This window comes from Triturus cristatus, chromosome 11 (genome assembly GCF_964204655.1).
Source record: "Triturus cristatus chromosome 11, aTriCri1.1, whole genome shotgun sequence".
NCBI classification, from domain to species: Eukaryota; Metazoa; Chordata; class Amphibia; order Caudata; family Salamandridae; genus Triturus; species Triturus cristatus.
The window spans coordinates 49889126-49904865 of NC_140594.1; the positions used below are offsets into that span (position 1 = coordinate 49889126).

A 15740-nucleotide genomic window follows, 5' to 3' on the forward strand; every position below is an offset into this window, starting at 1 on the left:
ATCAAAACTCAGCATAATAAACCCCCACTGATGCCAGTGATGGATTTATTATAAAATGCACTCTGAGTAAACACTACTAAAACCGAGGTGATGGTTTGGAATTTAGATGGTTGGAAAGATAGAGGGTGGGAGGAGCTAAATTATCTAGGGATCAATATAGTTAAACAGATTAGTGATATCCTGACCCGCAATTTAGCTAGAGTGGCAAAAGAGATAGACAGGGCCCTGACTAGATGGAAAAATCTCCCGCTTACTATCTACGGGCGGGTGAACTTGATAAAAATGTCTCTCCTCCCCAAATTAACATATATATCTTTAAATGTATCCCGTTAAATTTCCCTAAAGAAATGATAAATAAAATACAAGGGAAAATAACTAGTTTCATCTGGGCCTCTCGTAGAATAAGTCTTTCATGTAAGAAGCTAAGAAGATGGCTGTGTGTGGGTGGTCTAGCCCTGCCAGATCTTAAAATATATTGTATGGTGTTCCAATTAAAAAAGTTTGAATGCTTATAGGGGACCCTGACTCAACCACTTGGGGCTCTATATAAGGGGAAATGACAAATGAGTTTGGGACAGCTTTTTGTATAAATTTGGGGCCCAGAAATGTTTGAAAAAGGAAGATTAAAAGTATTAAAGGCATCCTTGAATCCATGGTTACAATGAGGAAGATGCTTAGTATAGGATACTTCTCGGAATTTGCCCCTATCTGGGAATCCCCAGGGACACCGGAATGCCTAAAAGATGGTTTGACGCTACCATTGAAGCAAGCCGGGTTAATCAACTGGGGTAAACTTTTATCCGAAGGCGAACTGGTCCCTTGGGAAGTATTGAAAGCCAAGACATATAACACACTATCTAAATTTAAATATATTCAGCTAACTTAATGGCTTTCCACAATACCCCGTGAAACAGGGCCGTTGGGGGACTTCGAGAATGATATCCAGGATACTAGAGCAAAGAACAAAGAAGTCTCCAAGTGGTATACGCAACTTGTGGAAGTGGAGGAAAGGAAATTAGAACCCCCACACACTATCTGGCATGATGCACTCCAGGAAGAGGATTTTAAATCACTCTGGAAGGACTCCCTAAAAGCACTATACTTTTTAATCTGATAGAGACTACTAGCCGCAGATTCCTTCACATAGAATTATCCCCAGGCGTGAGACTGGATCCGGAAACTTTTTGCCACAGCATCCCTGTGCGCCGTGGGCGGGGCGACATCACGTGACTCCACCCAGGCGTTGTACGTGACGTCAGCGAGGTCACAATAGACCCGCCCCGCCTACGTCAATTTTTTCCTTTGATCCGATCCTTGCTACAGGCCTGTTAGGGCCCACTTTTTTCATCCATTTTTTTGGTGGAAGTGTGCGAATGCCTTCGGGCTTTAAGACTTGCACGTCTTGTGGGCATCTTATGTCGGCGACGGATCCTCATCTCATTTGCATGAGTTGTTTGGGGGAGGATCACGGCACCACAGATTGTACGGCGTGCCAACAGTTGAAGTCGCGGCGGGAGCGCCGGATGAAACTTCTCTCGGCGCGTCTCTCCAGGTCGACGTCCTCCCCTCGGTCTGCTTCGGCGGACGGCTTCAGATACGGCCGTGGTCGCCGTTCTCGCCCTTCTTCGATGTCACGTGAGCGTCGCTCCCCGGTGGGTAAGTGTCGCAGATTGTCGCCGGGGGCTGGTTTCCGGCCTACCGGGGGTGTGGACTCTCCGCGGGTGATGCAGCCCCGTGTGTCGTCCTATCCACAGTTTCCCGGTGTTGGGTCGTCGAGAGTCCAAATGGAGACATGCGCGGCGGCTTTGCAGGCCTCGCTGGCGTCTTCCCCTCCTGGGGTGTCGGCGGATCCCTCGCTCTGCGCAGGGCCCTCTGCGGCACCGCTTTGGCTCCGGCGCCGACTGGTTCGGATCCAGGCTTGGAGGATGTGGTACTGTTGGGGTGCGGCTCCTCTGGGGCACCTCCTTCAGGCCACAGTGCAAACTCCAGCGGGGGTCCCTGTGGTGTCGTGGGAGGTTGCTGGGGCTCGAGTCGCATCCCGAGCCCCTCTCGGTCCTTTCACAAGGTGGTCCTGTCTAAAGCCGAGGTGATGCCGCTACAGCGCCGGCAGCAGCTGGACCGTGCGGAGCCACTGTGGTCAGTGGACCCTCCTCGTCCCACTCTGGGTTGAGGCCGAGGGAAGACCCCTCGTCCCTCTCCGGGCCCCTCTCGTCCCTCCCCACAGGCGGCTGCCTTGTCGGAGGGCGAGTCGGTGGTTGAATCGGCCCTGGCGCTGCCACATGGGTTGCCGTGCGATCTTCGCCTCATTCTGGGCCGTGGCTGGCGGAGGGCTTCATGCCACTCCCCAGGCCCGTCTCGTTCCCTCATGCAGGTGGCTGCCTCGGAGGGGGTCGGGTCGGCGGTACTCTGGCGCCGCCCCGGAGCCGGTGCGGCTCCAGCTCTACTCCGGTCTCCGCTCCGGTCCCTGGTGCGGGGTGCCTTGGAGGTACCTTGTCCGGTGACGCTGGCTGGTGCCGACGTCCTACCTCAAGCAGCGGATTCTACGGCTCCGCGGAGGTGTCGTACCGCGGATTCGTCTTCGGACGCTCCTTCTTTTCCGGAGGCAGGCTGCATATTTGTGTCGTCCTCCCAGGAGACTGGTCGCCGTGTGGTGTCTTTTTCACCGGCGTCGAAGGGCGGCTCCCCGCCCTTCCTGGGGCAGAGGTGTTCGGACGAGCGGCAGGTCCCTCATTCTTCGGCTCCTTCTGACTTCCAGGTCTGGCCCTTGCCTGCCCCACTTGGCTTCGGGGACGGCCGCCTTAGTTTGCAGCTGTCGCCCACGGAGGAGCTGATTTCTCCCACACAGGGCCCTACTGAGGCGGGTGCGGCCTTCGCTCACGCGGTGTCCACGGCTGTGGGCATCCTGTGCATGGGTGACCCGGTGGCTCACTTTCTTTCTTCCCTTTGAAGGCTCGCTCCTTTCTTCCCTGACGGGGGCTTGAAGGCGTCCTGCCTCGGGGGACCCGGTGCCTCAGCATCTTCTGCACCGGCGCCGCGTGACCCGGCGTGTCTTTCCCTTCACCCCTCGTCCGCCAGCCCCCTTTTGCGGACTGCTTCTCCCTCCCTGCCGCCACTGTTGACTCCGCCGTCCTGAGAGGCCCGCTGGCTGGACTCTTGGGGACACAACATGTTCGCCTCGACCAGCACGACCCTTCGGGCCCTAAACACCATGTGTTGATTGTGTGTGGTTCTGCAGGAGTTGTCGCGCTGGCTTGGCCCTGAGATTGGGCCTTCTGCTGTGCTTGGGATGCTTGTCAAGCCTTCAGCGGGGGTGTTTTTTTCCCTGTGGTTCTTTTGTTTTTTTCTCTGCTGCGGAAGTTCTTCCAAAGAGGTTTCCCTTATCTTGGGACTTAACGTACCCTGTGTGGGGTAGTGGTAGCTGTCATATGGCTTGCGCTCTGCTAGAGGGTTCTGGCCGCCTTCGGGTGCCTGTTCTCCATGGCGTTTAAGTAAGTTGCTTTTGCTTCCTGTGGTCGGGTGCGTGGCCACTCGTAGTGGTGGCCCGGGCATCTACTCCTCTCCCTGCTCCTGTCCTGAGGTCTGGGATGATCCTGTGTCTCCCTTACCCGGCGTCGCCTACTCTGCCTTCCTGGGGCCTCGGGCTGTTCTTCTTGCTTCTGGCTTGACTGCCGGCGCTGTTCTGGCTGGCAGGCTGCTCTCCATCTGGAGTGGGTTCGCCTTCTCTTCCCTAGTTTCCTTGGGCCCTCTAGGCTTCTTCTTTTTCTTCCGCTTTCCTGTCTTGGCATTGGGCGGAAGCTGTGTTGCCTTGTAGGGGAGTGGGGTGCTTCGGCCTCTCAGTCCTTGCCCTTGGTTCCTCTGCTGTGAGTGTACGAGCCTCTTCAGCCTTCTTTCCCTCCTACATCACCTTGGGATCGGTGAGGTCCTGCTTATGGGGGTTCCCTTGGCCTGGCAGGGGCAAGGTTCTACCTGGTCCACAGATCTGGTCCCCTGTGGGGCCCTCTGTTCTGCATTGACTGGTGGGGTCCTTTTGCAAACCCTCCTTACCAGGGGGTATTGCTAGGGTATCTATTCCACGTGAAAGAATCTGCAGCTAGTAGTCTCTATCAGATGTACGAGTTACTTACCTTCGGTAACGATGTGTTCGAGGCATGTGGGCTGCTGAATTCATATCTGTGCATAGATCGCCGCCTAGTGTTGGGTCCGGATGTTTGCACGTTGTTGTCCTGGAAGAGTCTTCGAAGTATCCTTGGATAGGTGACTCCTCCCCTGGACTACAGTGCGCATGGGCATCCTCTCCATCCTCAGATTGTTTTTTTCCGCCATTGGGTTCGGATGTGCTATCTTAGCTCAAGTTAGGAAAATTTTTTTTCGAGGCCAAAAGGCCTTTAGTTCGCGTCGGTACTGTTTATCGATCGGGTTTCGATAGAATTTGTTAGTTTACTAACTTTCAGCACCGACTGCTTTCGCATTTACCTGTCCATCGACGACTTCGACGATGGAATCCAGGACGCCGTTCAAAAGGTGTCCGGTATGCAATGCGAAGTACCCACACATCGACGTCCATCCGGTGTGCAACAAATGCCTTTCGCCGGACCACGACGAATCAACATGCATGGCCTGTGCCCGGTTCCGCTCGAAGAAGACTCTGCGGAATCGACGAGCGGCGAGACTCGAGGCGCAGCACGCGGCACCGGCCCCGACAGACATCTTCGGCGAAGCCGAGGACGTCGAGGAATTGGAAGTCTTGCCCTCCAGTCCCGTTTCCGAACACGAACCCGGATCGGACGAGGAAGGCGAGTCACTCTTCCACAGAGGTGAAGACGACACCGAGGTAGGAGACGACGAGGAGGCCTTCGGGGCCGAAGAAAGTAGCTCCAATGATGAACAAGGCCTACCTGTTCAAACCGTTCAAACACCAGTGCCACAGCCTATGGCTCCGGTCGAGGGATCGCCTTCGGGCCTTACCCGAGACCCATCCCGCAGTTCTCCGGCCCCGCCCTCGGGCCCGGCCTCGGACGTTCAGCGGCAGCCATTAATACATAAACAGGCTGGTTTCCCTATCACAAAACCGAAACCGAAAGCTGCTCAGGTTCCACCGAAACCGAAACTGAAAGTAGCGCTGGTCGGATCGAGGCCTTCGACGCCAGCGCACCGCGTCGGCACCGACCGCACCAAGAGGGACTTCGGTGCCGAACTTGAGGCGGGCGACGTTGGAGTCGACAAAGGGAAAAAAGCCATCGGCACCGACAAACCTGCTCGGCTACCGGCACCGACGACACCAAGGGCCGTACCGCCTGCTGTGACACCTAAGCCTCAGGTATCGAAGACTTCGACGGTGATCTCTTCACCCCGACTCGATGACCCTCCGGCACCGAAAAAATCTACGGCCGCCTCTACGAGCCTGGCCGGTGCCAAAGCCTCGAAGGCGCCCCAAGTACGACCTGGTGTGACGCAAGGCAGCAAAACCACACCTGTCCTCCAGGACACGTCGGGCTCCGGTTCGGTCGGAGCTCCCGCAGCCTCTTCGGTGCCGACCAACATTACCTTCGGCTTGCCTCCGTCAACAATCCCAAAAATGTTCCAACTCAGGACACGGGTCACCCAACCTACGGTCACACCTGCTGAGACGTCTCCAGCACGTATCATCGACGCCGGCACTGGCAGAATGATTCTCCAGGACCGAAGGATAACTTCGGAGCCGCCATTGGACCCTTTCAGGATCCCACTAAAAAGGAAGTTGCCTGCAGAATCGGAACCTCTCCTTTATGAACCCTTCCATTCATCCTACCAGGATCCACACCGGTTCTCCCCCACACGCTCCGATACAGACGCATTGGAGGACTACATGGCTGACCAAGTCCCCTACCATGTAGACACGGACCCTGATGACCAGCAGGACCCTGATCAAACTTGGGGCGACCCTGCAGACCCCAGTGCACCTCTCGATGCACAGGATCCACAACTCTATGGGGCAAAGACATCTCCTACGGAGGATACTGCAGCGTTCAATGCTCTTATCGAACGTGCTGCCAATAACCATGGGGTGCAGCTTCACTCTGATACCATCGAAGATGACTTTCTAATGGACACCTTTGCATCCTCAGAAAGACATGTAAAGACTCTGCCAATGTTGAAGGGGGTCCTCAAACCAGCCAAGGACATTTTCAAAGAACCCACCAGGGCACGAGTGATAAACCCCAGGATTGATAAAAAATACAGATCAGCACCTGGGGATCCTACTTACATCAGAGGACAATTACCACTCGACTCCATCGTCGTAGCGAATGCACGCAAGAGGGCACACTCGCAAACAACAGGTGACGCTCCTCCCCCGGACAAAGAGTCCAAGGTGTTAGAAACCTCTGGCAAGCGAGTTGCCGCCCAAGCTGCCAACATATGGCGCATAGCCAACACTCAGGCGCTCCTTGCTCGCTATGATAGAGCGCACTATGACACACTTGAGCAAATATTCCAACATCTCCCTGACCAGTTCAAGGAAGGCGCAGAAATGCTCATCAGAGAAGGACAGCTACTAACGAACGCTTCCATCAAATGCGCACTAGATGTTGCAGACACGGCTGCCAGAGCCATAAACACAAGCGTCATGTTGCGACGACATGCCTGGCTACGGATCTCAGGATTCAAGCCTGAGGTACAAAACAATATACTGAACCAGCCCGTCAACCCCGACTATTTATTCGGGCCAGAGGTTGACACCACCCTCGAAAAGATAAAAAAGGATACGGACACTGCAAAGTCCATGGGCGCACTACAAACTCAGTCCTTTCGGAGCGGCTCCTTTCGTCGCCCCGGAAACAAGGGAGCAGGTAGAGGACAGGGGTCACAACAAACATATAACAAAGGCAATACACAGACCACCTATGATAAAAACACCCGAGGTGGATATCGTGGCTCCAGCACAAAGGGCAGAGGACGCGGCTACGGCAACACCAGGTCCTCCCCCAAGAACAAGCAGTGACGCCCTCTCCCTTCCTCCCGACCACATAACACCTGTCGGGGGAAGGCTACAAAGGTTCCTGTCCACGTGGAATTCCATCACCACGGACAGGTGGGTCAAAGATATTATAAAATACGGTTACTGTCTGGAGTTAACCTCCACTCCACCCACAATACCACCAAGAAGCCGTCCTATGTCCTCAGAGCACTTAACGCTCTTACAGCAAGAAGTGCAAAGTATGCTTCTAAAAGGCGCTATAGAGGTCGTACCCATCCACGAGCAGGGTGCGGGAGTGTACTCCCTCTACTTCTTAATTCCAAAAAAGGACGGGTCGCTCAGACCTATATTGGACCTGAGACCCCTGAACCAGTACATTCTTTCAGAGCACTTTCATATGCTCACTCTACAGCAAGTCCTTCCGCTTCTCAAGCAGGGAGACTTCCTAGCCACACTGGACCTCAAGGATGCGTACTTTCACATACCCATCCACCCCTCACACAAAAAATACCTCAGGTTCACTGTTCAGGGGCAGCACTATCAGTTCAAAGTCCTTCCCTTCGGCATGACAACAGCGCCCAGGGTTTTCACGAAGTGCCTCGCTACGGTGGCAGCACATCTACGGAGGCAGCATATACACGTCTACCCCTACCTAGACGACTGGCTCGTTCAAGCGAAGTCAGCCCAGCAATGTGCAAGCCACATGTCCCGCACCATTCACCTTCTTCACAGTCTGGGATTCTCACTGAATTATCCAAAGTCCCATCTCCAGCCCGCACACGTACAACAGTACCTAGGTGCGACTATAGACACTCTGGCGGCCACAGCTCAGCCAAATTTTGTGAGGATCGACAGCATACAAATGCTGATCTCCAAATTCAAACCCAATCACTCACTTCCAGCGCGAGTGTTCATGCAGTTGATAGGCATGATGGCCTCCTGCATCTTCATAGTCCCGCACGCGAGATTACATATGCGCCCACTTCAGGAGTGCCTAGCACGTCAGTGGAATCAGGCTCAAGGACAGTTAAAGGACCTAGTGTTGGTGAGCGGTCGGGCATACAACTCTCTGCATTGGTGGAACCCACAAAACCTTTGCAAGGGCCGACCGTTCCAAGAGCCTGTCCCGCAAATAGTACTGACAGCGGACGCGTCTCTCCAGGGATGGGGAGCTCATGTACTCCACTACACAGTGCAAGGACTATGGACAACACAACAAAAGAAGTTGCACATCAACCTTCTGGAATTGATGGCAATCTTCCTAGCCATGAAGGCGTTCAAAGTACATCTATGCAACAAGGTCGTGTTGATCCGGACGGACAACATGACCGCAATGTACTACATACAGAAACAGGGAGGCACACACTCTCCACAGTTGTCTCATCTGGCTCAGAGCATGTGGAAGTGGGCCATTCAAAGGAACATGTTCCTCATGGCGGAACACCTCCCTGGCAAGGACAACCAGATGGCGGATCTGCTCAGCAGACACAGCCACCAAATGCACGAGTGGGAGTTACACCCATCAGTACTCCAACCGTACTTTCAGCAGTGGGGTCATCCGGAGATAGACCTATTCGCGACAAGCGAAAACGCAAAATGCCCAAGCTTCGCCGCCAGATTCCCACATCCGCAGTCGCAGGGCAATGCGATATGGATGAACTGGTCCGGCAGATTTGCGTACGCTTTTCCCCCAGCGCCATTGATACCGCTAGTGGCCCGCAAACTCCGACAACACTCCCTGACACTCGTCCTAGTTGCTCCCACGTGGGCACGCCAGCCGTGGTACACCACCTTCCTCGAACTTTCCGTGGTGCCGCATCAAAGGCTGCGGATCAAACCCGCGCATTTGACGCAGAACCATGGAGAGGTTCAGCACCCAGATCCGCAACAGCTGAATCTGGCGATCTGGCTCCTGAAGTCCTAGAGTTTGGCTATCTCAACCTGCCACCTGACTGTATGGACATCATCAAGGAGGCCAGGAGACCCACTACCAGAGCTTGCTATGCAGCCAAATGGAAAAGGTTCGTCATTTATTGCGGAAATAATGACATCAACCCGCTGGACGCATCCATCCCAAACATCATCTGTTATCTCTTACACCTATATCGATGCAATCTGGCGTACACCTCTATACGTGTCCATTTGACCGCAATATCAGCCTATCTGCAAACCAGGCAGCACCTCTCTCTATTCAGAGTGCCTGCCATCAAAGCATTCTTGGAGGGGCTCAAACGAGTCATTCCACCTAGTCACCCACCGGCTCCAATGTGGAACCTCAACTTGGTCCTCACACGCCTGATGGGTCCACCCTTTGAACCTCTACACTCATGCGAGATTCAATTCCTTACCTGGAAAGTGGCCTTCCTAGTAGCGATCACTTCCCTCAGAAGAGTTAGTGAACTCCAGGCACTAACCGTTCAAGAGCCATTTATTCAGGTTCACGCTAACAGGGTCGTACTACGTACCAACCCCAAGTTCATGCCCAAGGTAATATCACAGTTCCACATGAACCAGACTATTGAACTGCCCGTTTTCTTCCAAAACCCACAAACTGTTGCAGAAAGGGCACTACATACACTAGATGTACGGAGGGCCCTCATGTACTACATCGACAGGACTAAACCATTCAGGAAGACAAAACAACTGTTCGTTGCCTTTGCCCCACACCACAAAGGTAACGCCATCTCCAAAGCAGGGATAGCCAGATGGATAGTTAAGTGTATTCAAATCTGTTATCAAAAGGCAAAACGCACATTAACTATTCCACCACGAGCCCACTCAACACGTAAGTTGGGGGCTTCCATGGCCTTCCTAGGAAATATTCCCCTGCATGATATATGCAGAGCAGCCACATGGTCCACTACACACACATTTACAAAACACTATTGCGTAGATGTGCAGTCAAAACAGCAGGCAGCTGTAGGACAGGCTGTTCTCAAAACACTTTTTCAGACCGCTGCAGCTGGCACGGGTAGCCGCCGCTAATAGAGGGCACTGCTATGTATTCTATGCACAGATATGAATTCAGCAGCCCACATGCCTCGAACTGAATATGCTACTTACCAGTATGCATCTGTTCTTGGCATGTAGGGCTGCTGACATTCATATCGCCCTCCCTCCTCCCCGGCGCCTGTCGCAGCTGCAGCTCTCAGAATTACTGCAAGCATGGTCATCACTTTCTGTATCTACTCCATCACTGCCACAATGGCGAAAAACAATCTGAGGATGGAGAGGATGCCCATGCGCACTGTAGTCCAGGGGAGGAGTCACCTATCCAAGGATACTTCGAAGACTCTTCCAGGACAACAACGTGCAAACATCCGGACCCAACACTAGGCGGCGATCTATGCACAGATATGAATGTCAGCAGCCCTACATGCCAAGAACAGATGCATACTGGTAAGTAGCATATTCAATCTGGTAGAGACCATTCTAGCCGCAGATTCCTTTACGGCCAGCCCTTCCTCCCCTATTCTGCGAGGACCTTTGGGTGGGTCTTCGGTACTCGCCTCCCGGTGGGTGGGGGCTGTGTCTCCTGTGAGTGCCTTCCTTGTTCTTGATGGGTGGCTCCGTCTGGGGCGGTTCATTCCTCCTTGGTCCTTTGGAGGATGGGGTTCCGGTGCTCTGGTGCCCTGCTGCTCTGGCTACTCCAGGTTTGGGGGGATTGCCTTCTATCCCTGTCCTCCCTCCCTCCCTTCCTTCCATTACTATCCTCTGCTTAAGGGTCATCTGGCCTTGTCTTGCCCTTGTACCTTGTGGGTGGTTGCCCTCTAGGTTGGGGTGGCTTGGAGGTTTGTTGTCCTTGTCTGTCTTGGGACTGGTCCCATTCCTTGCTCATTGTTCCTACATGTGCAATGACTTTTACGCATGTTCTTGCCTCCGGGGCACAGGGAGGGGAGGTTGTCTATGTGCTGGCAGGGTGACTGCGCAGGTTTCTGCTTGTTCTTCTTTCCCTGCCCTTGGATTCTGCGGCGTTGGCACTACTCTGGTGGTGTTGTTAGTCACCGTTTCTTTCCAGTTTTTCTGCTCTTCGCACACTGTTCCCATGTTTCCACAGTTTTTTATCTGGTGGTTCCGCGTTGTGGTGCGGAAAAGTTCTCCGAAGAAAACTGACGTAGGTTTGCCAGGGCGGGTTTTATGTGACCTCGCTGACGTCACGTACGCGGACAACACCTGGGCGGAGTCGCGTGATGTCGCCCTGCCCCCGGAGCGCAGGGATGCTGTGGCAAAAAGTTTCCGGATCCAGTCTCACGCCTGGGGATAATTCTACGTGAAGGAATCTGCGGCTAGAATAGTCTCTACCTGATACATCGTTACCGAAGGTAAGCAACTCGTACGTTACACCGACAAGTTTCAAAAGGCATCACTTTTTTACAATAAATAGATTGTAGTGGACCCCGCAAAAAATAGCCGATCCCTAGCTGTAACAGATGTAAAACACCAAAAGCCATGCCCTGAAATAAAGCAATATTGGAAGGTGGTGGAATCTACCATTCGTGACATCTTCAAGATACCATTAACATTGACAGTAACTTTTGTGCTCTTCGGGGTGAACCATGATTTGCAAACAAGGCTTGACAGTAAACAAAGAGGGTTGATATTTTACCTGTTATTACTGGCCAGACAAGAGATATGTAAATATTGGTCGGATTCTGTACCACTGCATCCTAATGGTTGGTTGAAAGTGGCCAAGTGGACATGCAGAACAGCTCTAGATGGTAATCTATCAAGGACTAGGGATCTGTGGCAGGTGTTCGCAGATTGGTCAAGCTAGACATGCAGAGATGCCTGTCTCCTTCCATGTTTTTTTTTTGGAGTCCTATGATTATATCAGAATATGGCGTAGGCGTCTTTCCTTCGGGATGAATGAGCCTTTTTAAGGGTTTGGCTGAGAAAAGGCAAGGGTCCATACGATATAAGGGCGCCAGATAATGGTCCTTGACTTGTAAGATGCCATGCTGACACGAGGACAAACAAAAAATGCACTCAGAGGGCATCTTAGAGATGCCTCCTGAAAATCGACTAACCTCTAGTGTATTGGCTGACTGGTCCCCGCCAGACAGGTTTCTGACCTCATGGGGTGAGAGCCTTTGTGCTCTTGGAGGTCAGAAACAGTCTGCTCTGGGTGGAGGTGCTTCACACCTCTCACTGACAGGAACAGTAACACTTGATGGTGACCCTCAAAGGCTCTCACATTGTGTTGTGCTGATTTGGGCAGTGGAGATGCCCGCCTCCTTCCAAGCCCCACTTTTGGTAGCAGGACAGGCAGGAAAATTAGAGCAGGAGTATCCACCTTATCCTGGCAAACCCCTTGGGTCGGCAGGAGTTGAGGTGAACCCCTCTCTTAGTAATTCTCCATCTTGAATTCTAGAATTAGGCCCAATAGGAACAGAGAGGTGCCCCTCTCCCAAAAGGGAGGGGGCACCCAAAGGGTGTTGTCACCCTAGGGGACAGTAGCCATTGGCTCCTGCCCCCAACCTCAGTAACGCCCTTAAATGTAGTATTTAAGGGCTCCCATGAACCTTGTTCCTCAGATTCGACGACCTATGAAGGACTTCTGAGCTGTGCAGCAGTGGAAAAAATGACGACTAACTTGGCCACAGCCCTACCAGCCTGTCTCCTCATCTAGCAACCCTGCTCCAAGAAACCAGTGGGGCCCGATGCCAGCAGCCTCCAAGAACCCCGGAGACTTGTGTTGTCTTCAACAAAGTCTCTTGTCTCCCGTGGACACCGGATTTGTCCAGCAAGAAACTACCCCAAGGACTCTGGATCCAGGTGGATCTGCGACACTTGCACCATTCTGCACCCGGCGCCCTTGGCCCGAGTCCAAGGTGGTCCACTCACCCAGTGAAGTCTCCCCACGATCCTGACCTGGGATCCGACATTGGATGACCTCTCCTGACATCCCCCTTGACGCCTACAGCCTCAACCTGAAGGGTCACCGGGACCCGTGCTGTTGAGAAACCTGACGCCTAAAGACACCCCCGCACCCGCAACCACCAGGCTTTGGTGTGCCCAACAGATGGTGTCCTGGCATCCCCACTGTCCAACTTACCTCTCTTTCATGGGATACTTCAGCTAACCTTAGGAATCCAAGGCTGCAGTCGTTTTCACCGACTGAGGATCTCCATTGGTTTCAGCAGGGCACCCGACTCCTCCTTTGCATTTTGCACCCAGCAGGCCCTGGTGCAGCTGGTGGTGCAGTCTCACTGCTCCTTGGCGGCCCCTCCAGTGCTGATCTTAACCCCTAGGGCCTGTGTCCCTGAACGGCAGGTACTTACCTGTAACCGGTGGCTCTTCAGTGTGCCCCTAGCCTTCATATGATAACATTGGGCCCAGTGACCTCAGCACCCGGCCGCCCCAGTGCCGCTGGTGGTGCAGTACCTACCTTGGTCCGACCCTTGGCCAGTGTTTGTAAGAAAGTGGCTCTGTATATACTGTTCCTTAATAGGTACAGGGTGTACAGAGTCCACAGTCCCCCAGGGTTTGACAGAGGCTAAAGTTAGATATAACCTTACTCTCTAAAGTGGTAGCTTGGTCGAGCAGTAAGGCAGTATCAGAGGACAGTGTAAAGCATTTGTTGTACACACTCAGTCAGCAAATGGTCTCACACACTCAATAACTGAACTCTAGGCCAATGGTTTATATATAAAAAATATATGCTTGTTTTATTTTAGAACCAACACTTGGATTTAAAATATACTTTCTCAGAATGAGATGTTTCATATAAATACTTTTGCAATATGCAATTGACTTTTGTAAACAGTTACTAGTGGTTGCAATAGGCAACTCTATTTTAAACACAACAATGCATTGAGCTCAATGGAAAATTCAAGTTATTTGCAACAGATTACTTTTTAGATTACTTTTGGAATTCCAGGACTGGATCCTAGATTCAGTCCTGGGTCAGTACTCAGAATCAAGTGATGAAAGTCGACTTAATTACTGTAATGATTTTTAAACAATATTTAGCTATTTTAAAAGTTGACACTTAGAAAATATTTCAAAGAAAACAGTCAATGATTCCCTATGGAAGAAAATTCAAGTTGCAGGTACAGTATGTTCTCGTTACTTTTGTAATCCAGTACTGGGTGCCTGGACTCAGTACTGGGACCTTTATCCAAAACAGGTAAGTAATTATGTTTTCAGATATTATACGATTTTTGAAGAATATTTAAAGATTGCAGAAATTGGCACTTAGCGGGTGGTGTAAGGCCTGGTGTCCCTTTTTCTGAAGGCCTGGAGTGTCTTAACTTTGGACTAGTGGGTGATTCAGATTGTGGAAAAGAGGTAAGCCCTGCCCTTCCATGAGCTTCCTTCCTGGATTCCCGCTGCCCGTTGGGGCCTTTTGCTGGAATACATTTTCGTACTGTAGCAAGGGGTGTCTGCCTTGCATCAGAAAGGAGCCGAGGAGGTGGTGTCAGAGCAGGAGATTGGTCAAGGATGCTACTCTTGTTGCTTCCTTGTTCCAAAGAATGGCAGCCGTCTCTCTGCTATCCTGGACCTCATGGTTTTTTAACTTCTTCCTGTATAAGTAGAAGTTCAAAGTGCTCTGTCTCGCTCATGTTCCGATTCTGAAGTTTCACAGGAAGTATCTGTGCTGTGTGGAGAGCACAACTACTCTCAGTTTGCAGTTCTTCATTTTGGTCTGACATTGGCACCACAAGTCTTCTCAAAAGTGGGGGCAGCCCATTTGAGGGGTCGACGGTTCCAATTTTGTCATCACCCCCTGCAGTTTGGGTAGAGCTATGGAGAAAAGTTTTATGCATCAGTCTAGTGCCTGGAGGAGGAGTCCGAAGGTGTGGAATCTGCAGGTAGATAGTGTCCACTAGAGACTTCACTACCAAAGGTAAATAACTTTTTCTTCACATTTAACCCTCCATTTCTTTCTAAATTTGCCTTTATTGGAACACATTTGTATGGGAACAGTTCATTTAGAATAACAATTTGCGAGGTTTTAAAAGTAAAACTAATAAATGTACACCTGGTACTGTCCCTATTGAATACGTTTGCATGTGAAGGAAAATCTCTCTTCTCTGCTGATTCATTTTGATTGAAGTTTGTGAAAGTCTTTTCCCTATAACTTCAAAAACACTAGCTTCGCAAATGCTTGTTGTTTTCATTTTGGAATTTGATTTCTGCTTAGGCACTTAGCAGCCTTGAGGAGGTGGACAAAGATCCTACGAGCCAGCAACAAGATACAGCGGCTGATCACAGCCCTGCCTTATTACCACCCCTTCTCTGTGATTTGGAGAGCGATGAGGAGCCCACACAAGCTTCTGAGCTAGCTGACTTAATGGATCAGGTAAGAACCGTGCGTTGATGTAAAGCATTTGTCATTAGTGGTGCAGTACTTCCGATGAGGTATGGGAAATGTAGTAAGAGATTTGCCTGAACTCCGCCGTTGAGATCAGTAGCAGAGTAATCTTGTAAATGTGTGTTCGAGGCATATGAGCTGCAGATTGTACACTTAGCATAGATCGCCATCTGGTGTTGGGCCCGGATGTTTGCAGTTTGTTTTTCTTCTTGGACAGTCTTTGGAAGTCACGAGTTTGGTGACTCCTCCTTCGGTCCGTACTGCGCATGGGCTTCGGCTCCATCCTCAGATTGTTTTTTTCCGCCATCGGGCTCGGATGTGATACTTCGTGCTCCGGCTTCGAACTTCTACGGTTCCAGCCTCGACGGAAAATCCTCGATTCTTCGAGTTCCTTCATCATCTTCATCTCTCGAAGCGGCACTTTCTCCATCCCGTACATCGACACCGGCCTTCGGGCCCTCCGCGACT

General features: G+C 51.8%; 1 protein-coding gene across 4 annotated transcripts in view; it reads left to right on the top strand.

The window, feature by feature from the left end:
- EP400 (E1A binding protein p400) overlaps window positions 1-15740 on the top strand; it is an 852236-nt gene that overhangs the window by 475900 nt on the left and 360596 nt on the right. For all 4 annotated transcript variants that reach the window (XM_085634324.1, XM_085634328.1, XM_085634325.1 and 1 more), the window contains one exon: window positions 15102-15260. In XM_085634324.1, the coding sequence (XP_085490450.1) occupies window positions 15102-15260 (159 nt within the window). The remainder of the gene's footprint in view (window positions 1-15101; window positions 15261-15740) is intronic.